Source organism: Neovison vison, chromosome 8 (genome assembly GCF_020171115.1).
Source record: "Neovison vison isolate M4711 chromosome 8, ASM_NN_V1, whole genome shotgun sequence".
Classification (NCBI taxonomy): Eukaryota; Metazoa; Chordata; class Mammalia; order Carnivora; family Mustelidae; genus Neogale; species Neogale vison.
Window position 1 is genome coordinate 108818519 of NC_058098.1, and position 24274 is coordinate 108842792.

The 24274-nt window shown below is 40.3% G+C and overlaps 1 protein-coding gene across 2 annotated transcripts in view; it reads left to right on the forward strand.

Annotated features, from left to right (window-relative positions):
* Positions 1-22639, forward strand: part of NPHP1 (nephrocystin 1) — a 58189-nt gene extending 35550 nt beyond the window's left edge. For both annotated transcript variants that reach the window (XM_044261642.1, XM_044261643.1), the window contains exons 15-20: positions 1278-1354; positions 2706-2805; positions 13141-13253; positions 17231-17304; positions 20496-20540; positions 22169-22639. In XM_044261642.1, coding sequence (XP_044117577.1) covers positions 1278-1354; positions 2706-2805; positions 13141-13253; positions 17231-17304; positions 20496-20540; positions 22169-22441 — 682 coding nt within the window. In that variant the 3' untranslated portion in view covers positions 22442-22639. The remainder of the gene's footprint in view (positions 1-1277; positions 1355-2705; positions 2806-13140; positions 13254-17230; positions 17305-20495; positions 20541-22168) is intronic.
* The last annotated feature ends 1635 nt before the right edge of the window (positions 22640-24274 follow it).

Consider the following 24274-nt stretch of genomic DNA (forward strand, 5'->3'; position numbering starts at 1 on the left):
TCTCTTCAGAATGTGAGATTGTAAAAGTTCCTACCCCTAAGGGTTATTATGAGGATTGATTTAGACAATGTTCTCTGCCTTCTATAACTTCTGCTTACACCCCAGGGGTGGGCATGGCCTCTTTACCACAGGGCAGAGGTGAAAGTCCAGACTCCACTTGTCCTACTCCGACATCATCCCCGTGAGAGGGGGAGGGGCACGCCCTCCCAGAATGTAAAAGTCCAGACTGCTTGTATTTAAATTTGTCTTGTTTTGTTTTGTTTTTAAGAATGTCTAGGGTTTTTAGCTCTACCTAGTGGGAGGGAAAAAGATGTCTACTCCATCTTTCCAAAAGGGAAGTCACAGCTATTTTTTGAAGTGAGGTAGAAGCCCATGTATTGATACAGAAACATTTCCAGTGTATATTATTATATGGAAAAAGCAAGTTACAGAATAGTATGTGTACTGTGGCTCCACTTTTGTTCATGAAAAACTGTATTCGTGTGCATATGTGGGCAGGCTTGTGTAAGGTGTTCCCAGAGGTTGCCTCTGAGGAACAGAACTAGGGAGGTAACACAGTAGGATTTAAGAGGGCTTTTATTTTCTACTTTCTATACTTAGGTAATATGCAACTTTGAAAGAAAATGTGTCCATTTTGAGATCTACTGTGTATATATATTTGTTTGCATTTGCATAGAAAAAGGTAGGGCAAGGGCCTTACCAGACTAGAGGGGATGTGGGGAGGGATATTTTAGGGTTTTTGTTTGTTTGTTTGGTTTTTTTTTTTTTTAAGGTTTTATTTATTTGTTTGAGAAAGCAAGAGCAGAGGAAGGGGCAGGGGAAAAGGGAAAAGCAGACTCACCACTCAGCAGGGAGCCTGACTCCACTAGGCATATCCCAGGACCCTGAGATCATGACCTGAGCCGAAGGCAGACGCTGAACTGCCTGAGCCACCCAGGCGCCCCTGTTTTGTTTTTTTACTTATCATTTCTATGCCATTTAAACATTTGAAAAATATATTTAAAATACATCATTAATACATTCATTAACATAAGTCATTAAAATCAAAGCACTTTAATGGCATAAATTATTTTTCTCACTTTAATGGGGAAAATGCATTTTCTACAGTTAAAAGTTAAAAGAAAAAAAACTTCATTTAGAGGAATCAAGAACTTTCATTCTCATTTACCAATGAGACAAATAAATGTCTGGGCATGTTACCTGTGCTAAAAAAATATTTCACTACTGATTTCATTGTTTCAAAATGAAAAAATGTGATTTTTGCTATTCTTTCATAGAACATATGAACTCTTCTTGAATGGTGGCACCCCTTATGAAAAAGGTGTTGAAGTGGACCCTTCCATATCCAGAAGAGGTACAACTATTAGGCATTGCTTTCTCTCCTTTCCTGAAAAAGTACACAGACTATGCATCAGCGAAGTATATTCTAATACGTATAACATTCTTTATTGAATTCACATTTTTAAAAAATATGTCATTTGACAGTAAAATCCTAATTATTTTGATCTAAGTGCTCTTTTCTTGGTAACATATACAAGACTCTAATGTAGGAAATTGGTAAACTTGAGGACCGTTGATTTTTTTTTTTAAAGATTTTATTTATTTATTTGACAGAGACAGATCACAAGTAGGCAGAGAGTCAGGCAGAGAGAGAGGAGGAAGCAGGCTCCCTGCTGAGCAGAGAGCCCGATGCGGGACTCGATCCCAGGACCCTGAGATCATGACCTGAGCCGAAGGCAGCGGCTTAACCCACTGAGCCACCCAGGCGCCCGAGGACCGTTGATTAATGCTTCTCCTTGAACACTGGGCTGATACTTGCAACCGGCACAGAATTAATGACATAGACTAATTCCGAGGTTGCCTGTTGCTGGGTTAAAAGATGTAGACATTTCAATTTGTGGTATACATGCTGAAGGGGTCTTTCACATGCCAAGTTACCTTCCACAAATATTGAGCATCTTTTAATACATTCATTGGCCAGGCACTGTGCTAGATAATGGGAAAATGGAGAGTAAGACAGATAGGATCCTTGACTTGCAGAGCTCAGCTCCTGACAGATTTTGGACTCTCCTTGTTTCATGACTTAGAACACATAGCATTGTTGCCGCCCTGGTGATGCCAGGCCCACCTTCTTGAACAGGAAAGGGTTTGGGACCTGGGAAGCAATTGGATCTACCTGGAGTTGGGCATGCTTTAAAAAAAAAAAAAATTTAGAACTTTATTTATTTATTTGACAGAGACAGTGAGAGAAGGGATACAAGCAGGGGGAGTGGGAAAGGGAGAAGCGGGCTTCCCGCTGAGCAGGGCAGGGAACCCAATGCAGGGCTCGATCCCAGGACCCTGGGATCATGACCTGAACAGAAGGCAGACGCTTAATGACTGAGCTACCCAAGCGCCCCTGTGGGCATGCTTTTTAAACTTTCTTTTTCCCTTTATAAAATCTGGCAACAATGCTGCCAGTGCATCTGGTGTAGTGGTAGCTCCAGGGGCCTGTCAGATACCCTTAGGGAGGCTGGGAGGCTTTAATGCCATGCCTTATCTTGTTATCAGCTCAATCAGGGTATGTGAGGGACTCCTCCTTTTCATACGATTATGATTTTTTTACCCCAAATCTTTGTTTTATTGTAAAAAGTATGTTGTTTTATTATACTCACTGTCTCAAGCACTTCAAGTTTTGACATTTATTTTTGATTTTTTTTTTAAAGCACATGGGAGTGTTTTCCATCAGATGATGACAATGAGAAAGCAGCCTCAACTCCTAGTAAAACTGAGATCTTTGAACAGAAGATCAAGAGACTTGCTGAGGTTGGTACCCACTCACCTGCATCTGGCCAGTGAACTTGAGTTCCTTCAGCATTTATAAACCATCTCTGCCTTTGGCTTCTCCTCCTTCATGGTCAACTTTTTTTGGTTAGTTTTTTCCTCTTTAATTCATCTGCCAAGGATCAGAAGAGAAATGGAATGGTAGGAAAATTCAAATCAGCTTACTCTTTTGTTTACTAGTTAGCTCAAGTGATACATTTGGTCAGAAATAGTAGAGAAACTTGGCTAATTTGAGCTTGACAACCATGACCCTATTGTCAGGGAAATTTTTTTTTTTTTTTAAATATCAGGTTAGTTGAGGTATATTTTACATACAATAGAGGGCACGGCTTGCATAGAGCATTGGGTGTGGTGAAAAAATAATGAATAATGTTTTTCTGAAAATAAATAAATTGAAAAAAAAAACTTACTTTTTTAGGTTTACAGTTCTCTGAGTTTTGATCAATGTGTACAGTGATGTAACTACCACCACAACCAAGATGGAGAACATTCCCTTCACTCTAAACAGCTGTCTCCTTTGGTCAACTCCCCAGCCGCAGCCTCAGGCAGCCACTCACTTCTCTTCTTTCCCAACCATTTGGTTTTTGCTTTTCAGTTCTCACTTTTTCATTTCAGAGGTAGAGTTTAGTGATTTATCAGCTGCATAGAACTATGCTCGTCCCAGGGCTCATCACATCATGTGCCCTCTTGAATGCCTGTCCCCCAGTTATCCCCGATCCCCCTTCCCACCTTCCTTCCAGCAACCCTCGGTTTGTTTCCTATAGTTAAGAGTCTCTCATGGTTGTCTCCCTCTCTGATTTTGTCTTATTTTTTCCCCTCCCTTTCCCTATAATCCTCTGTTTTGTTTCCTAAATTCCACGTATGAGTGAAATCGTATGATAATTGCCTTTCTCTGATTGATAACACCCCCTGGTTCTTTTCATGTTGCTGCAAATGGTAAGATTTTATTTTCTGATGGCAGAGCAATATCCCATTGTATATACATACATAACACATCTTCTTTTTTCTTTCTTATGTTATAATTTAATTTTTTTCAGTGTTCTGAGATTCATTATTTATGTACCACACCCAGACACACCACATCTTCTTTATCCATTCATCTGTAAATGAACATCTGGGCTCTTTCCATAGTTTGGCTATTGTGGACATTGCTGCTATAAACATCAGGGTGCAAGTGCCCCTTTCAATCAGAGATAAATACCCAGTAGTGTAATTCCTGGGTCATAGGAGAGTTCTGTTTTTAACTTTTGAGGACCCTCCATACTGTTTCCCATAGTGGCTGGACAGTTTTCATTGCCACCAACAATGCAAAAGGATTCCTCTTTCTCCACATCCTTACCAACATCTGCCGTTTCCTGACTTGGTAACTTTAGACATTCTGACCTGTGTGAGGTGGTTTATCATTGTGGTTTTGATTTGTATTTCCCTGATGCTAAGTGATACTGAACATTTTTTCATGTGTCTATTGGCCATTTGTATTCCAAGCAGTTTTGCCTTTTCCAGAATGTCATACAAATGGAGTCCTTCAGTATGTAGCCTACTGAGTCTGCCTTCCTTCACCCAGCATACTGCTGCGCTGGAGGGTCATCTGTGCCATTGCATATAGCAAGTTGTTCTTCGTTGTTCTAAATAGTGTTTCATTTGATGGATAGACCATGATGCCTGTGTGCATTCACTAAATGATAGACATCTGGGTTGTTTCTGAGTTTGGGCATTTATGTGTAAAGCTGCTCCAAATATTTACATATGAGTTTTTTGTGTGTGGCCATCTGACTTTATTTCACAGAGATATAAATACCTAGGAGCAGGATTGCTGGGTCATTTCGTGTCCTTCTAATTTTATAAAAAACTTCCAAACTGTTTTCCAAAGTGGCTATAGCATTTTACACTCCTAGCAGTAATGTATGAAAGTTCCAATTAATCATATTCTTGGTATTGTCTATTTTTTTTTCTATTATGGCAATTTTAGTAAGTGAGCAATGGTATCTCATGGTGGTTTTAATTTGCATTTTCTTTAGGGGGCTTTTTAAAATTTATTTTACTTTTTAGTCAGTTTTCTCTTATTGATTTATAAAGCTCTTTTTAGATTTTTTTTAATGCCGGTATAATTAACATACAGTGCTACATCCATCTCTGATGTACAATATAGTGATTTAACACTTCCATACATTCCATACATCATGATAAATGTACTCTTAATCACCTTCACCTATTGCAAGGAACTTTTTTTTTTTTTAGAGATTTTACTTATTTATTTGACAGAGAGAGATCACAAGTAGGCTGAGAGAGAGGAAGGGAAGCAGGCTCCCTGCTGAGTAGAGAGCCCGATGTGGGGCTCAATCCCAGGTCCCTGGGATCATGACCTACCTGAGCCAAAGGCAGAGGCTTTAACCCACTGAGCCACCCAGGCGCCCCATATTGCAAGGAAGTTTTACACTAGTAGGTTCCCAGATCTATCACCTTCCAACTCAGTAGCCTCTTGAACAAGTTATTTAACTATCTTTCTCAGGATCCCAATGTCTCCATCTTTAAATGGGCATAATAATATCAACTCCATGAAGCTATAATGAGGTTCAATGAAAAGAAAGTATATAAAACACCTAGATTGTTTTTATAGGATATGGCACAGAGTAAAACACAGGAAGTGTTAGCTGTAGTTATTTACTATTATTATCATATGTATAGATTAATGCAAATATAATTCCAGGTCCATGGTACAGTTATGTCATAAAATTGGTTTAAATGAAGATCGGCTCTATAGCTGGTAAGATCAGGAGGGATTTGAAACAGGCTTTGAAGGATGGGAGAGATGTGCACATGTGAAGATAGGAAGCCATGGAGAAAAGGAACCTAAGTATAGAGGGCATATGGTGGACAAGAAGGGTGGAAGGGAAGAGCAGGGCCTGGGAACAGAAACTGATGAAGTTGACCTGTCCCACCATGACCTGCTTCTTGCTTGCTGATTACCAAGAAACAGAGTAATAGATGAAAACATGACATAGCCTCCTGAATTGTTGCTTTCTCATTCTGGATCATTCTCCTAGTTTCCATATTCCTTGTTCTTATATCTGATACGGAAATGTGTTTTATAATTCTAGTATTGACAATTAAATCTTTCAATAACCATTAATAATGTGTTCATGGATATTATTCATTCTCTTGCCTGTCCTTCCCCTCACCCCCGGATGTTTATAGCACTTGCAAATGCCCTTTTTTGGCCAGTGTTTCCTTGGAAAATTGTTATTTTTCAAGATTTAAAAAAAAGAAGCACAGTAGCAGTCTTTGTAAAAGAAAAGCCAAAATCCTGTTTGACTTCATTCTTCCTGCTTCTGCAGACTCCCGCTCCTCATCTCATTGTTAAGCTTCCAAGAGTCCCCAAGTACTCCCAAGTGTATCTTTTAAGCACAGATCTTAATAGTGTTGCTTTGCCCCCAAATACTGGTTCCAAGACACTTTTACAATCGAGAGATCAGATTTGTCTGGGCTATACACAGGTCAGGTAGGCAGGCCCTTGCTTCCAAAGCCGTGAATGTTCTATATGCTGATTCTTTTTTTTTTTTTTTTTTTTAATTTGACAGAGATCACAAGTAAGCAGGCAGGCAGAGAGGGGGAAGCAGGCTCCCTGCTGAGCAGAGAGCCAGATGCGGGGCTCCATCCCAGGACCCTGGGATCATGATATGAGCTGAAGGCAGAGGCTTTAAACCACTGAGCCACCCAGGCACCCCTGTATGCTGGTTCTCAGAGAGGGGTCCCGAGTTCTTGCCCTCCAAACCCCAGGAACCAAGGTGCTTGTTTGATCACAGTACATACTAGGTACCCGAAAAATGTTTGCTGAAGAATTTCTAAGTGGAAATCTTCCTGCTAGGTAAAAGTGTACTTCTTAGGACCTCTGCTCTGCCTCCTGCTGTCCCTAACATCCCTGTACCTTGTCTTGGTGTGTGCTCTTTTCTCCTCCCACAGTCCAGAGGGGGACCTGAGCATTGCCACTCTACTTCGCGTGATCCAGAAATGCGTATGCCTGGCTTGGGGCTACTCTCTGGTGCAGCCTAGGCTGGGGCTGGCTCTCACGGAGACCAGGCCATGGGCACAGAGAATCCAGAGCCCCATGCCTCCCTGCAGAGCCCAGGTGCTGTGGTGTGAGGGCTGTGCTGTGGGTCCAGAGTGAGAGACTGGACACCAGCGTGGGTGTTTTGGGGGCATGCACACCCTGGAGGTGATCCATCTCAGACCCCTCCCCACCCCTGACTGCCACCTTCAAGTGGCTGGGAGAAGAAGGCACATAATGGTACCAGCAGCCCTCCTCCTCTCCTTCAAAAGTACTTCACCTTTGTTTGGCCAGATTCCTCTGCTTCGAGGAGAAAGAACAGAGGCTTTTAACATTATGCCAAGCGACATACAACAATGCGCGCCTACACAAGGGTGGGAAGCCCAGTGAGAGTTTGCCCCCTGCCCATTTTTCCCCCATGCCCTTGCTAGCTGGCTTATACTAACCTCTCACCAGCCAGTAGTCTTGCTGGCGTACCATTGCTGTGCATACCATTGGATATCCAGAGACCCTCAAAAATGCAAATTAACCCATGTAGACTTGTCTCCTTTCCAAAGAAATAGCACCAGAATCCTGCCCATGGCACTGCTTTCGTGGAGACAGTTGTAATCATGGTGACCCTCTCAGCATGAGATCAAAGAGGGAGCAAAGAGATCCTTCAGTTTCCCCAAGACGTGCCATTCTGATTTTGGAGGCATTTTTCAATGGGGGTTTTTTACCCTGATGTGATTTGGCCAAAGGCATGCTTTTAAGCCCCAGATGAGGGAAAGCGCTGAATTTCGACCCAGATTCCCAGTGCATGCATTCAGAATTCCAAAAAATACCAGTCTGTAGAAGTAGGCTGTGTGCATATGTATAAATTCGCCATAAACCTGTTTGTTTGCCTTTGCCTTTTATGATGTCTCCCATTTTTTTTTCCTCTTTCACTTCCACTGTATTGTTTCTAAAAATAAATGAGGTAATCCTGTTACTAGCCTGGGGCCCATGATTACATTCACTGCACTTCCACCATCAGAGTTTGCTGGTGTATTTGTGAGATCAGTAAGAAGCACATTTTTACTTCTTCAACTGAGCCAACCTCAGGAGCCCAGAACTTTCTGGCCATCTTAGATTTGGGAAATTCAGAGGATGTCCCTAAAAAAAAAAACTAATAAAGTGCAGCAGTCCTGCCTCATGTCGAAGGAAGGGAGCGCCCAGGCTGTGGGAGGAACGAAGGCCTCTACCGCAAGCTGGCAACGATGGCAGCCAGACCGAGCAGGCGGGTCTGTGAGAGGAGAGGGAAAAATGGAAGGAAGGTTACACCCCTTCCTCTAGCAAAATCACTGGCTATATCTTACAAAATCACCATGAGCCATGGTTTGGGCATGCATCTGAAACACTGCCCAAAATGGCCATAGACCAGAGGGCAGGATATGGAACAAACCTTAGGAATCACAGCTGAGCCCTCAGCAGGCATGTGGTGGCCTCAGGGGAGCCTAACTGATTCTCCACGGCCAGTCTTTAAAATCCAGGTCAGACACAAGACCAGCAGCAGAGCAGCAGAGCAGCAGTGGGAAACAATGATTTCTCACTTTGTGTGCCACATGCCCTATATGAATGCCAGAGGAGCTGTCTGGCATTTTTTAGATGTTTCTAGAAGTGCAGGGATTAAGAAGTGGTCAAGGATACTTACAAAACTCTGTGAAACTACACCTGGGGAATCCATTGCTCTTGCATCACCATGGGGATTACGTTCATTCTGTTCTCTTCCAACCTCTTTGAGGGCAGGAAGCCTGACTGTTACCTCTGCAACCAATGCTCCCTTCTAAAATACTTATTCTGGGGACACCTGGGTGGCTCAGTCGGTTAAATGGCTGCCTTTGGCTCAGGTCATGATCCCAGGTCCTGGGATCAAGTCCCACATCCGGCTCCTTGCTCAGCAGAGAGTCTGCTTCTTTTTCTCCCTCTGCCTGCCACTCTGCCTGCTTGTGTTCTCTCTCTCTCTGTCAAAAAAAAAAAAAAAGTCTTTAAAAATAAATAATAAAATAAAATACTTATTCTGGAAATTAAAATAAAGGATTAATTTATAAAAGTTAAAAGTCTCTTTTTTAACTTTTGTTGGATTTCTTAGTCTGAAGATACTTCCTCCTTGATTAAGCACATGGTTTGCAAGGTTTTCAAGATTTCCTTTGTGGTCATTCTTCAAGCTTAATGACAGAGTTCATGTATTTCCAAAAATAATACTTAGAAAATGTATATTTAGAATGATTCAAGACATTTTCTTGAGTATCTTCTAACTTTAGATCTTGTGCTCAGTGAATTTGCAGGAGGCATTTAGCATGCGTCATGTGTCAGGATTTTTAAACACTCACTTGTCATGTTTTCAGGTTATTATTTCTGAAATAATATTGAAATTTTGGCTCTATTTTATAAAAAATATTTTCTTCTTTTTGATGCTGTTGTGTATGGAACTGGTTGTAATTTCTTTTTAGTGTATAGAAACATGACTAATTTTTGTATGCTAATTCTTTGTCCTTCAGCTTTGCTGAATTTGTTTATTTGACAGGTTTTTTTTTTAATCTTTAGAGTTTTCCATATATAAGACCATGTTGTCTGTGAACAGAGATAAGTTTACTTCTTCCTTTCTAATTTGGATGCCTTTTGTTCCTTTTTTTGCCTGGGACTCTGGCTAGGACTTCTAGTACTATGTTGAATAAAAGTAGTGAAAGCAGGCATCCTTGTGTTATTTCTGATCTTAAAGAAAAAGCTAATGGCTTTTCACCATTGAATATGATGTGCTGTGGGATTTTCATATATGGCCTTAATTATGTGGAGGTAGTTTTCTTCTATTCCTAAGATCTTTGTGAGTGTTTTTATTATGAAAAGGTATTGAATTTTGTAAAATTCTTTTTCAGTATCAGTTGAGAAGATTGTGTGGGTTTTTTCCTTCATTCTGTTAATGTCATGTATCACACTGATTTGATTTTTTAATGTTGAACTGTCCTTGCTTTCCGGGAATAGATTCCACTTGTTCATGGTGTGTATAAACCAGTGAAGCCATCTGGTCATGGGGTTTTTTTCACTTGGAGGTCTTTGATTATTGATTCAATCTCCTTACTAGTTATAAATTCACTCAGATTTTCTATTTATTCCTGATTCAGCGTTGGTAGGTTTTGTGTTTCCAGGAATTTGTCCATTTCATCTAGATTATCCAACTTGTGGATATACAGTTGCTCTTAGTACTATCTTACAATCCTTTTTTATTTTTGGAAAATCAGTAGTAACATCTCTTCATTTCTGATTTTATAACTTGAATCTTCTCTCTTTTTTTCTTAGTCCTCTAGCTAAAGGTGTCAATTTTGTTGATCTTTGCAAAGAGCCAACTCTTGTTTTCACTGATATTCTCTTTGTTTTGTTCATCTCTGCTCTAAACTTTTTTTTCCAATTTATTTATTTTCAGAAAAACAGTATTCATTATTTTTTCACCACACCCAGTGCTCCATGCAAGCTGTGCCCTCTATAATACCCACTACCTGGTACCCCAACCTCCCACCCCCCCCCGCCACTTCAAACCCCTCAGATTGTTTTTCAGAGTCCATAGTCTCTCATGGTTCATCTCCCCTTCCAATTTACCCAAAAGCACATACCCTCCCCAATGTCCATAACCCTACCCCCCTTCTCCCAACCCCCCTCCCCCCAGCAACCCACAGTTTGTTTCGTGAGATAAGGAGTCACTTATGGTTTGTCTCCCTCCCTATCCCATCTTGTTTCATGGATTCTTCTCCTACCCACTTAAGCCCCCATGTTGCATCACCACTCCCTCATATCAGGGAGATCATATGATAGTTGTCTTTCTCCGCTTGACTTATTTCGCTAAGCATGATACGCTCTAGTTCCATCCATGTTGTCGCAAATGGCAAGATTTCGTTTCTTTTGATGGCTGCATAGTATTCCATTGTGTATATATACCACATCTTCTTGATCCATTCATCTGTTGATGGACATCTAGGTTCTTTCCATAGTTTGGCTATTGTGGACATTGCTGCTATAAACATTCGGGTGCACGTGCCCCTTTGGATCACTACGTTTGTATCTTTAGGGTAAATTCCCAGTAGTGCAATTGCTGGGTCATAGAGCAGTTCTATTTTCAACATTTTGAGGAACCTCCATGCTGTTTTCCAGAGTGCTCTAAACTTTATTGTTGCTTTCCTTTTGCTACATTTAGGCTTCACTTGTTTTTTTCTGTCCTACTTCCTTAAGGTTTAAAGTTAGGTGGTTGATTTGAGATCTTTCTTAATAAAGAAGAATGTAAGCACTTATAGCTATAAACTTTCCTCTTAGCACTGCTTTCACTTCATCCCATAAGTTTTGGTATGTTATGTTTTCATTTTATTTGTCTCAAGATATTTTTTTAATTTTCCTTGTGAGTTCCTCTTTGTGCCATTGATTGCTTGAGAGTATGATGTTTAATCTCCACATATTTGTGAATTTTCTAGTTTTCCTTCAGCTATTGATTTCTAATTTCATTCCATTGGGATCAGAAAAGATACTTTTGTATGAGTTCAGTCTTTTAAATTATTAAGACTGGTGTTGTAAGCTAAAATATGTAAGCTAAAATATGTAGCCTAACAGCCTAACATTAAGACTGGTATCATGTAGCCTGTCCTGGAGAATGTTCCATGTACACTTGAGAAAAATGTGTATTGTGCTGTTACTGAGCAAACTGTTCTGTGTATGTCTTAGTTACAGTTGGTCTACAGTGTTGTCTTCTATTTCCTTATTGATCTTTTGTTTGGTGGTTCTTTATTTAAAGTGGTATAATAGAGTCCCCTACTATGATTGTTGATGTCTGCTTCATATATTTAGGATCTCTAATATTTGCTGCAATTGTTATAATTTTTATATCTTTTTGGTGCACCAACCCTTTTATCATCATATAATATCCTTCATCTCTTTTAAAAGTTTTTTTTAACTTATAAGTCTGTTTTGTCTGATATTATTATAACCACCCCTGCTCTCTTATTTGCATGGAGTGTCTTTGTCTATCCTTTCATTTTCAACCTATGAGTGTCCATAGATCTAAAGTGAACTTCTTGTAGATAAAATATAGTTAGATCCTGTTTTTCTGTTCATTCTGCCGATCTGTGTCTTTCGATTAGGGAGTTTAATTCATTTATGTATAAAGTAATCACTGATAGGGAACAACTTGGTATTGTTATTTTGTTATTTGTTTTTTGTACATCTTCTGGGGGACTTCTGGTGGGCTGTACCTCACTTCTTCCCTTAATGCCTTCCTTTGTGTTTGATAAATTTTTTGTAGTGACACATTTTAATTCCTTTTTCATTTCTTTTGTGTATATTCTATAGATTTTTTTTCTTTGTGGTTATCATGGGGAATACATATACCATCTTTAAGTTACAACAATCTATTTTAAACTGGTATCAACTTACCATCAATATTGACATTTTCTGGGGCGCCTGGGTGGCTCAGTGGGTTGGGCCGCTGCCTTTGGTTCAGGTCATGATCTCAGGGTCCTGGGATCAAGTCCCGCATCGGGCTTTCGGCTCAGCAGGAAGCCTGCTTCCCTCTCCCTCTCACTCTGCCTGCCTCTCTGCCTACTTGTGATCTCTGTCAAATAAATAAATAAATAAAAACTTTAAAAAATATATTGACATTTTCTTTGGTTTTTGAGCCCTTACTATGGAGCAAACATTACAGCAGGTATTACTGTCTGCCTTCTACAAATGAGGAAACCAAAACACAAAGACAATAATTAATTAACCCAAAGCCACAAGAGCAATGAAGAAGCAAAGACAGAATTCAGTCCAGGTCTGCCTCACCCTCCCAAATTCCACTCAGCACAATGAATAGTCTGAATTCCTGTTTCCTGTTCATTCATCATGTTGGAAGGGGTGGGCACATAGCTTTGTCAAAACTTGCAGCTGACTAGTCCCTTTCTTCTCCAAGCACGTAATTGATGGCTTTTCTTTTTTATCTAACATTTAACATGGGTGCATATGCTAAAATGGAAACACAAGAATGGCAAAACAGAGTTCAGACTTGAAGGTGTACACATAAAAATACTAGTTAAAAAAAAAGAAATACTAGTTTTCTGAAGTTTTCTGTAGGCAACTCATACTGGAAATTTTCTTTAAAATTGTTTAACATTTTTTTCCGTAATGAAGCAAAACTTGTAACTGTTCATTAAAGCAGTAAGTATTTATTTCCAGAAACACTATAAGTTGGATTGTAGGGGGTTGTTTAATGAGTACATGTTCTTTTTCTTTAACAGTTTACTGCCAGAAACATTAATTGGAAGTATGTGTTCCATTCATTTGTTTATATTTTATCGCCAAATTCTTGGAGATGTACTCCTGAAAGACAGGATGACCATGCAAAGTGCTGGTAAGGGTCTTTGCAATTTCCTTGTGTACAATAATGCATCGTGCTTTGAGTACGTGTAACCTATGCCATCCTTTATCTTCTGCTTCTGAAGGTGACATGTGGAATAAAATATTTAGGTTAGCATCAGTGTTAATCAAATACCTCAGATGCACAGCATCATACTCCATTGTGCTCCTGTGTATATCCGGTGTGAGCTCAGTATATATTCAGTTCTTTACAATATACATATTTTCTCATTACAAATTCTGGAAATTCGAGATCTTAAAACTCAGAAATAATTCTCTTTCTCCTCAATGGCTTGAACAACCTGTTTTTACCACATGTTTGAGATGTACATCATCTTTTTGGGAAGAGACCAAAATCATCCAAAATAACTGGTTGTTATGCATGAAGTTTAAATATCAACAGATTAAGAAAAATTGAATAAAGGCAAGAGATATTCAGGTGTTCTGTTTTTATTCTTGCAACTTATTTGTGAGCTTGAAACTTTTTCCAGTAAACTGTTAAAAAATAATTTTAAAAATCAATGAGTTGTCACACATGATTGAACTTGAAAAAAGATATATATGTGTTATAGTAATTACCTCTAGGAGTGCCTGGGTGACTCAGTTGGTTAGCATCCAACTTTTGGTTTTGGCTCAGGTCATGATCTCATGGTCCTGGGACTGAGCCCCGTGTTGGGCTCCATGCTTAGCACAGAGTCTGCTTGTCCCTCTCCCTCTGCTCCTGCCTCCCCCTCCCTTGGAATAAATAACTAAAATCTTTTCCAAAAATTGCCTCTAAAATAAAAAGTTTAATTTTAATGAATAGTCTTTGAATTCAGTGAATCAGTAAGCAGATGTGTATCACATGCCTCCTATACGCCAGGCATTGTATTAGGCCCAGTGATGGATGTGACAGGCACGGGCATCCCTACTCTGGTGTAGTGACAGACTTCAAACACAAAATTATATGAATAATCCTTTCCAACCTTCTAAAAATAAGTGTTCTAAAGGAAGAAAGCCAACAGGAGCATACCCTAGGAAGACCTCACAGAAGTATCTAGGCAATTAATAATTAAGATAAGGCCCGAGAGAGGAGTTAGAGGTCTGTGGGAAGAACGTGTCTGGCAGAGGGGCCAATGTATCTTGAACACCCGAGGCAAGACAACCCAAGTAAACTGGAGGCATCACAGTTGAAAACAAGCTAGCGTGGCTGGAGCAGAGTGAGTAAAACCAAGAACCCTAGCACTTGTGGACAAGTAGAGTTCATGGTTAGACAGGAGCCCTTTCCCAGGAACTTAGCACCCGATAGGGAGATAGAAATGGAACCCTACATCAGGGAAGTACCACCATTTCTCAAGGAATAATTATAACTCCAAGGGAAAGACACTTTAAGCTTTTTCATCATCTCTTGCTTTTGAATTTATATCAATGACTCTAGAAAAATTTCATGAATGATATGGCTTCTTAGGATAAGGCTTATTAGCTTTTCTGTTGGGAGGAGGTTACTCAGAACTGTTGTCATCATTTGAATCTGACCATCAGAATAAACCTGGAGGAATGTAAGACCTAGAGGAAGCATTTTTCTCTGCTGGGGACACAAGACCATAGACTGTATTGCCCATGCCATTTCAGGAGTGTCCTTCCTGCTCTGCTTCTTTGCACAGGACTTTCATGTGCCATTATTTCTTGTGGAATATCAGTATTCTCCTACATGGTATTTAGGCCTATGGCTCAAATCCTCAACTCCTGATTCCTTTCATTTTCATCCACTACCATCCATTGACCCCAAATACCAGTTTTGTGTTCCTTCCCTGAGCTCTGGTGAACCGGAGTCAGGCCTGAGTAGTCTGTCCCGCATCTCCTGTCCCTCAGCACTTACTGGTTCCTGCTCAAACTTCTGAGAGCAGGGGTGCCTAACTGGTGCCAGTTAGGGGAACCTAACTGGTTCCATCTTTCTCTTTTTTTTTTTTTAATTTCTGTATAGTTAATATACAGCGTTATATTGGTTTCAGGTGTACCATATAGCAATTCAACAATTTTATACCTTACTCAGTGCTTAAGTGTACTCTTCAATCCCTTCTTCTATTTCACCCATTCCCCCCGCCCCCCATCCATCTTCTATCTGGTAACCATCTGTTCTCTGTAGTTAAGAGTCTGTTTCTTAGTTTGTCTCTTTTTTTCTTTGTTCATTTGTTTTGTTTCTTAACTTCCACATGTGAGTGAAATTATATGACTTACTTTGCTTAGCATTATACCTTCTAGATCCACCCATGTTGTTGCAGATGGCAAGATTTCGTTCTTTTTTATGGCTGACTAATATTCCTGTGTATTTGTGTTTGCATGTGTGTATGTCTGTGTGTGTATCTCTTGTTTATCCATTCATCCGTCTGTGGATACTGGGCTGCTTCCATAATTTGGGTATTGTGAATAATGCTGCAGTAAACATGGGGGCACATATACCTTTTCATATTAGTGTTTTCAGATTCTTTGGGTAAATACCAACTAGTGGAATTGCTGGATCATATGAAAATTCCATTTTTAACTTTTTGAAGAACCCCTACGTTGTTTCCCCCAGTATCTGCCCCAATTTGCATTCCCACCAATAGTGCATGGGGGTTCTATTTTCTCCACATCCTTACTAGTACTTCTTGTTTCTTGTGTTTTTTATTTTAGCCATTGCGACAGGTATGAGGTGATATCTCATTGTGGTTTGTTGTTGTTTTTTTAGAGAGAGAGAGAAAGAGTGCAAGTGGGTGGGAAAGGGACAAAGGGGGAGGGAGAGAAAAATTCTGACACAGACTCTACACTCAGCATGGTTCCTGATGCAGGGCTCGATCTTGCGATTCTGAGATCATGATCTGAGCTGAAATCAAGAGTTGGACACTTAACTGACTGAGCCACCCAGGTGCCCCTCTCCTGGGTGGATTTTTGATTTTCATGTCCTTGATGATTAGTGATATTGAGCATCTTTTCATGTGTCTGCTGTCCATCTGTATGTCATCTTTGGAGAAATGTCTGTTTATGTCTTCTGCCCATTTTTAAAAATTTCTTTTCAGTGTAACAGTATTCATTGTTTTTGCACCACACCCAGTGCTCCATGCAAGCCGTGCCCTCTATAATACCCACCACCTGGTACCCCTACCTCCCACCGCCCCCCCGCCACTTCAAACCCCTCAGATTGTTTTTCAGAGTCCATAGTCTCTCATGGTTCACCTCCCCTTCCAATTTACCTCAACTCCCTTCTCCTCTCCATCTCCCCTTGTCCTCCATGCTATTTGTTATGCTCCACAAATAAGTGAAACCATATGATAATTGACTCTCTCTGCTTGACTTATTTCACTCAGCATAATCTCTTCCAGTCCTGTCCATGTTGCTACAAAAGTTGGGTATTCATCCTTTCTGATGGAGGCATAATACTCCATAGTATATATGGACCACATCTTCCTTATCCATTCATCTGTTGAAGGGCATCTTGGTTCTTTCCACAGTTTGGTGACCGTGGCCATTGCTGCTATAAACATTGGGGTACAGACGGCCCTTCTTTTCACTCCATCTGTATCTTTGGGGTCTTCTGCCCATTTTTTAATTGGATTATTTGACTTTTTGGTGTTGAGTTGTATAAGTTGTATAAGTTCTCTAACTAGTTCCTTTATCATACCACAGTATGAGGAAAGAGAGGTTGGAAAACAGCAAAGAAAGAAGAACAAAATTTTTCTAGTTTTATTCTGCTCAGAGCTACTTTGCTTTCACCCTAAAAGCTCTATATACTTGGTACAAGACTCATTCCAGAACTCCCTGGGATTTGAATGAAGGGGTGGATGGAAGTTGAGCAGACAGCTTTGAGCCCTCCTAGAGGTCAGGCTCTGTAGAATGTGTTATCGACAAATCATGTGGCACAATAATTTTCATCTGAATGAATGTTTTTATGTCTGTTGCAGTCAAATACATTGGATGAAGTTTATATAAAATCCTTTTTGTTCTTTTGTATTTCAGATTTAATTAGTAACCCTGTGTTGGCTACTTTCCCCAAGCTCTTGGAGCAGCCCGACATGATGGACGCACTTAGGGTGGGTAGCACACATCATGATGGAAACCTGATGGTTGACTCTTGTTTATTCCGTGACTTAAGATGGCCACTGATTGTGTCCTAAGAGCAAAAATCCAAAATGGTTTTTTAGATAAATCGACTGACCTTTCAGTGAAGAATCAAGGCACGTGTATCATTTTTTATTTTGATTCAACATATACTGTCTGCTATATGAAATAGCAACTGGGTATTTGTTTCAACCCTATGAGATCTCTAATTTCAGCCATATTTTGAACTTAATATATCAGAGTCAACAAATAGTAGGAGTCCATTATGCCTGCAAGATAGTTCTCCGATTCCATGATAAGTGCCATCAGGGATGTATAATTCAGGTCCTTGAAGATTTAGAAAGGGCAGCAAATGAGGATCAGGAATCTATTTCATAAGAACTTCTTGGTGAGGTAGACCTAATAACAATCTGGGGCCAAGTCGGATTTTGACATGCTGAGATGGGAGAGAAGACATCACAGGTAGAAGGATCAGCAATGAGCCAAAGTTTTGGAGCAGGAAGGAATAGAGAGTATTCTGTTTGCTCTTAAGAAAAGCAAAGGATCCAGTTTGGCCTGTAGAGTGCCGTTGGCCGGTGGGCAAAGTGGATTGGAGTCTCACATTGCCCATGAAGAGGGTGTATGGAAGGCGATGGGTAGTCTGTTCTACTTTCAGAAAGCCTCTGATACATGGGCAGAAAAGTACCTGTGCAGGAGGGAGGTGAGCTGTGCTAGGAGGTAATTCCTGTCAATAAAGATAGAAATCCTGTGGGCCTGGCAGAGAAATAGAAGCAATCACCAACAAAGACTTTTACTAGACTTTCAAGATGATTACATGTGTTGGTTTGGCTAGGTTTGGCATGTCAACAGTAACAATGAAGTGTTCTGCAAAAAGACTTAATGGCATATGACTGTCCATAATTTCAGACAAGTTCATTTGACACTAGCATTAGGCAATGCAGAATTTCTCTTTTTTCCTCTATAAAGTCATTAGTATTATAATATCTATTCATTATACAGAACACAGGTCCATTGATTCATTCAACAAGTATTTTGCAGGAGCACACTGTGGCTATGGCACTCTGTAGGTGCTGGCATTTTTCTCCATGTGTGAAACACTCTTAGAACCTGGAGCTTTAGCACTAATCTCATCTAAAGTCGCATTTCCTGATGAGCAGATAGCCCGGACAAGTGCACTGCAGGTCAGCTCTGGGTGCGGCCAGATCCCCCAAACGCTCAAGAAAAGGCATATAGGTAAAGTTGTGCACAGACATTATTCAAGTGAGGGCAAAAAAACCACATTTGAGTTGTAGTAAGTGTATTTAAATATATATTTACATTTATATATCTGTCTATAAAACTATCTGTAAGAATATACTCTAGGAAGGTAATACTGATGACCTCTGGGTCGTGAGTTATTTTGTTTATCTGTATATCACTTTTCCATAGTTAATTATCTTTACAGTAAATAATAAAAATTTAAAAAGAGTGTTTTATTCCTATACTCTTGAGCCCTGTCTTCACGGCATACTTGTTACTTAGGATAAGCCGGCCTGAGAGGTGGTAGCTAATACCGGTTGATTTCTCATTTGTCACTCATGGTAACTTTCCAGCATGAATCGGTAGAGGACCCTTCTCCATAGTCATGCAAGCATGCAGGCTGGTGGAGGTTCCACTTCCTCTAGCATCATCTAGAACAAGTGGCTTCCTCTGTTGCCAGTTGCACATGTAGGAAAAAAAAGAGAGGATTGTCCTTGGACTTTCCACTGCCTTTGCCCTGAGGGAGCATAGGCCATTTCTGCTCACATTTCATTGACCTGTCACATGGCCCCACTTAACTTCCAGAGAACTGGGAGATGGAGTCTTCTGTTTGCTCCAGAAGGAAGGAAGAAGTAGGTCTTGGTGTAGAGTAGTGACTCCCCCTGCCTACCCCCCAACACACGCATGTTTGCTTTTCACCACTGAGTTACTATAAGTGAAACACCTTACTGCTTGCTGGTAGCTCAGTGAAAAATGAAGTGGGACCTTGACACAATAGACAATAGGCACATTTTACCAGATGTTAAGTCTAAAGTTGCTAAGTGATGGTCATGTGAAGCCAGATACCTTTTTTAAAGTTTACATCATGAAGTATGTGAGCCTCCTAGTGTCAACTTAGCTAAGTTTAGTTTGTTGGTGGTATTTTAATAATAATAATAATAATAATAGTACCTGCCTGTTTAGTAAAGCATGCTGGCTCTCTAAGGGTCCTCTTCAAACTCTCCAGGACCCACAGGTGCACAGGTCAATAGGTTGGTGGACCCCAGTCTCATAAGGTAGCTCTTCCATGGTAATAACTGACCATTCATGGTAACAGATCATGGTAAATGGGACCATCCCAAGACGTGGCTCATTAGGGGTACAGCCTGTGATCTCTTGGAAGGAAATGTCTCCTTCATTTCAGGGAGACTCTTGTTCTTGGTGCCATATGTCATCTTCACCCCGGGACCTCCGTACTGAGACAAGGACTGATGCTTTCATGGGATCTGTGACATTAGGCACCAAAAGGAAAATTCCTGCAGGCAGGCACAAAACAGAGGCCTGGAGTAATGGATACATTCCCCCCTTGCTCACAGTTTGCCCAGAACTGGAGCTGAGAAAGTCTTCAATTCATATTTCTGTGGGATTAATTGAATGCTGGGTTTTTGTTTTTGTTTTACTTTTAATTTTTTTAAAGAAGCTTGTGTGAAGCTTTGTGGGCAGATTGGGATGTTTGCAAAACTGTACTTCATTTTCTCTCCCCCGATCCCTGTCATCATCACTGTAGACAGAATTGCAGAGAAATATGGTATTTGACAAAGTTCTCTATTTTCATTATTGTCTGACCTTAAAACCTTAGTACTGTATTACTGTTCAGGCACTATGTTTCTGCATTTTCATAGATATGTTGATGTTTCACTGATACTGTTCTTAAATTAGTTCTAACTTGGAAGAATAATGATGGTTCCACGGTAGCTTTCACTGCCCAGTGGGTCTGGTTCTGGTCGTTAACAGCAGGTGCCTACAGATTCACTTCTTACACGTGTAGGGTCCTGTGTAGAGTGTTTTTAACCCTGTCCATACATTTTATTACCATGAAGTTGCAGAAGTGTGGCATAGACTTGTGAATACTGGGATTAATATAACGTATTGATTTGCTTTTTAGAGTTCATGGGCTGAGAAAGAAAGCACATTAAAAAGATCAGAGAAGGTAATGTGATTTTCCACACTGAACTGAATATTTGCAGTGCTCACTGTTTGCTTACGCATGCTAATAATACCTCTGTCTTAGCCAAAGTAACCATAGTCATAATCCCTCTTAGCCAGTTAATCTGTGTCATCATGGTTGCAGAGACATGTTCCAAGAAGAGTACGGGTAAGCAATTCCCAATGTGAAAAGAAACACTTGATCAAAACAATTGTTTCAGATCACTGAGTGTTATTTGAGGAGAAGTTTCTAAACAAAGTCTCCAGTTGGCTATTCTCTTTCTCTTACTTTAAAAAAATTCCTATAGCTCTCAAACTCCATATCATGTAAGGAGAAGGAAAAGGGAAATTGGCCTAACCAGTGTAATACACTGAAAAAATGTATGGCTCATGCTTACATCACTATAGAAGCTTGGTGATTACCAACAGAGCTTGTGTTAACCAGTGAGTAATGGCTTCACTGCTCTGATCCAGGGTTGACCAACTTTTTCTATAAAGAGTCACACAGTAAATATTTGGAGTTTGCAGGCTGTATGGTCTCTGGTGCAATACACTCACCTCTGCCGGTGCAGCACGGAGGCAGCTGCAGACTGTGTGTAAACTCTGAGCCAGGCTGTGTTTCTCTAAAACTTTGTTACAAAAACAGGTAGAGGGTCCATGGTTTTTGGACTTCAGGTCTAAAGTGTTAATTATCTACAAGGAACAATAAAAAGAGCAAACTAAAACTCCTAAAAATTTTTAAGAAGCATAAACTGTGTATTATACATAATATATGTGGTTTTATACACACAGATGCACACACTATTTATTGTTAAATTGAGTTGTATCCTTATTTGCACTTCCATTTGACCGTACCATCTCACTTGACCGTACCATCTCACTTGACCTTTGCCAAAACTGGAAGGTTTAATGCTTTTCTAGGACAGCAGTGGACAAGGTGCTGGGCCTCAGGCCTGTAGAAATGGCCCCCCACACACATGGTTGTTTGGAGGGGCCGCATCTATGTGTGGATCTGCTGTGTATAGATATCTCTCCTTCAGACTGCCGTGCTCCCTGAGAGTCCTGCCCCAGCCTGTCAGTGTCAGGGGTTGACTGATCGTGTCCATACTACAGCACTCTTGCTTTCTGTAAAGAGTCTATACATTCTTACTCCTGGGGTCTCCTTTCTCTGGATTTCATGCCACCCTTATCTTACATCGACTTGACATTGTCTCTGATATGCTATAATCTAATTAAGGGACTACAGCTGACTTCACATTGTGTTTTAGTTATGTTTACCTAGAACCACACTCTTGTCACCAGAATTAGATTTCAGCACCCCAGTGTCCTCGATGGAATGTGTGAGACACCCTCAGGGGAGCTTAGGAGACACGCTGGTCCCATGTCTTTCCCAGGCTCCGAGGGGGGACAGCTCATCTCTCCCCCATAGTGACTCTTGTTTGCTTCTCCTTCAGAGAGCGCTGCTTCCTGACTGAGCAGCTGGTTCAGAGCCTGTTCCTTGCCACACACTAATGGCACCCTCCACCCCACCCCTTAGATGGATTTTAGTTGACGGAGTTCATAGTATTTAACACTTAAAAAGTAACGATATGGATCGTTTCACATTTATCTGTGGTGGTGGTGTTTTCCCAGAGAGACAAAGAGTTCCTGAAGGCCACGTTTCTCCTCGTCTACCATGACTGTGTGATCCCTCTTCTGCACTCCACACTCCTGCCCCCATTCAGGTGGGCAGAAGAGGAGACAGAGGCTGCCCGGTGGAAAGTTATTGCTGACTTCCTTAAGCAAAACCAAGAAAATGAGGGTGGCCTCCAAGCTCTGCTGTCACCAGATGGAGTCCACGAACCTTTCGACATTTCAGAGCAGACGTATGACTTCTTGGGTGAAATAAGAAAGAACGCAGCCTGACAGTGGTGGCCCTTGACCCTCAGCTTCCCACTGAATCTGATGGATCCTCCTTGATGACCTGAATAAAATGACAGAACCAAAAGTAACTGTCACGTTATCACTTGGGCTTTATTCTTTTTTGTACAGATCACATTCTATAAGAAATACTTACCTGATAATTTGAATATGCGTTAACACAATAAAATACATTTTATATGGAATGCCATTATTGAAATTTAGAGAAAATTTCTTTCAAAACCAACTAACTTAAATTTAAGTTGACTGTGTCCATAGGTTTGTATAAAAGCAAGATTTTATCAAAAGCTAATTTATGATTATTCAAGAAAGTGAAAATACAAATAAGCTGTTGGGACTACATCAAAATAAAAAGCTTCTGCACAATGAAGGAAACAACAAAACTAAAAGGCAACCTACCGAATGGGAGAAGATACTTGCAAATGAGCTATCCAATAAAGGGTTAATATCCAAAACATATAAAAAATTGATATAACTTAGTACCCCCAAAAAAAATCCAGTTCAAAAATGGTCAGAAGGCACGAACAGACATTTCTCCAAAGAAGACATCCAGATGGCCAACAGACACATGAAATGATGCTCCACATCACTCATTATCAGGGAAATGCAAATCAAAATACCATGAAATATCACCTCATACCTGTCAGAATGGCTAAAATCGAAAACACAAGAAACAAGTGTTGTGTACTGTTGATGGGAGTGCAAACTGGCACAGCCATTGTGGGAAACAGTACAGAAGTTCCTCAAAAAATTAAAAATAGAACTACCCTACAATCCAGTAATTGCACTACTGGGTATTTACCTCCAAAACACAAAAACTAATTCCAAAGGATATTTACATCTCTATGTTTATAGCAACATTATTCACAATAGCTAAACTACGGTGTCGATAAATAGATGAATGGATAATGAAGATGTGGTATATACATACAATGGAATATTTTCCAGCCATAAAAAAGAATGAAATCTTGCCATTTGCAACAACATGGGTGGATCTAGAGGGTATAATGCTGAGGGAAATTAGTCAGTCAGAGAAAGACAAATACTGTATGATCCCACTCATGTGGAATTTAAGAAAATAAATGAGCAAGGGAGAAAAGAGAGACAAACCAAGAAACAGATCTTAACTATAGAGAACAAAGTAATGGTTACCCTAAGTAAAGTAGACGGGACAGGGGAAATAGGGGATGAAAATTAAAGAGTTCACTCATCATGGTGAAAAAAATAAAATGATTCAGAAAAAGAAAGTGAAAATACAATCCACAGAATGGGAGAAAATAATTGCAAATCATCTCAGGTAAGAGGCTAGTATCTAGCATATATGAATGTATGATTATTGCTAATAAAATTTATACTGTGAAATGAAGGGGAAACCAGAGAAAATTGTGCTGTTAATCACTTAATACAATCTAGTATTTGAAAGTGCTTTTCCTAATTAGATATAAAAGAGAGATCTGTTTTTGCCTTTTCAAGTCCATATAAGTGCTCAGGGGTGCCTGGTGACTGAGCTGGTTGAGTACCTGACTCTTGGTTTCAGCTCAGGTCCTGATCTCATGGGTTGTGGGATCCAGCCCCACGTCAGACCCCACACTTAGCAGGGAGTCTGCTTGAAGAGTCTTTCCCTCTGCCCCTCTCCTCTCTCTGTCTCTGTCTCTCTCTCTCTCTCTTATGTAGACATGCGCACTCTTTCTCTCAAATAAAATAAATAAATCTCAGGGCACCTGGGTGGCTCAGTCAGTAAAGCGTCTGCCATCGGCTCAGGTCATGATCTCAGGGTCCTGGGATCAAGCCCCGCATCGGGCTCCCTGCTCAGCAGAA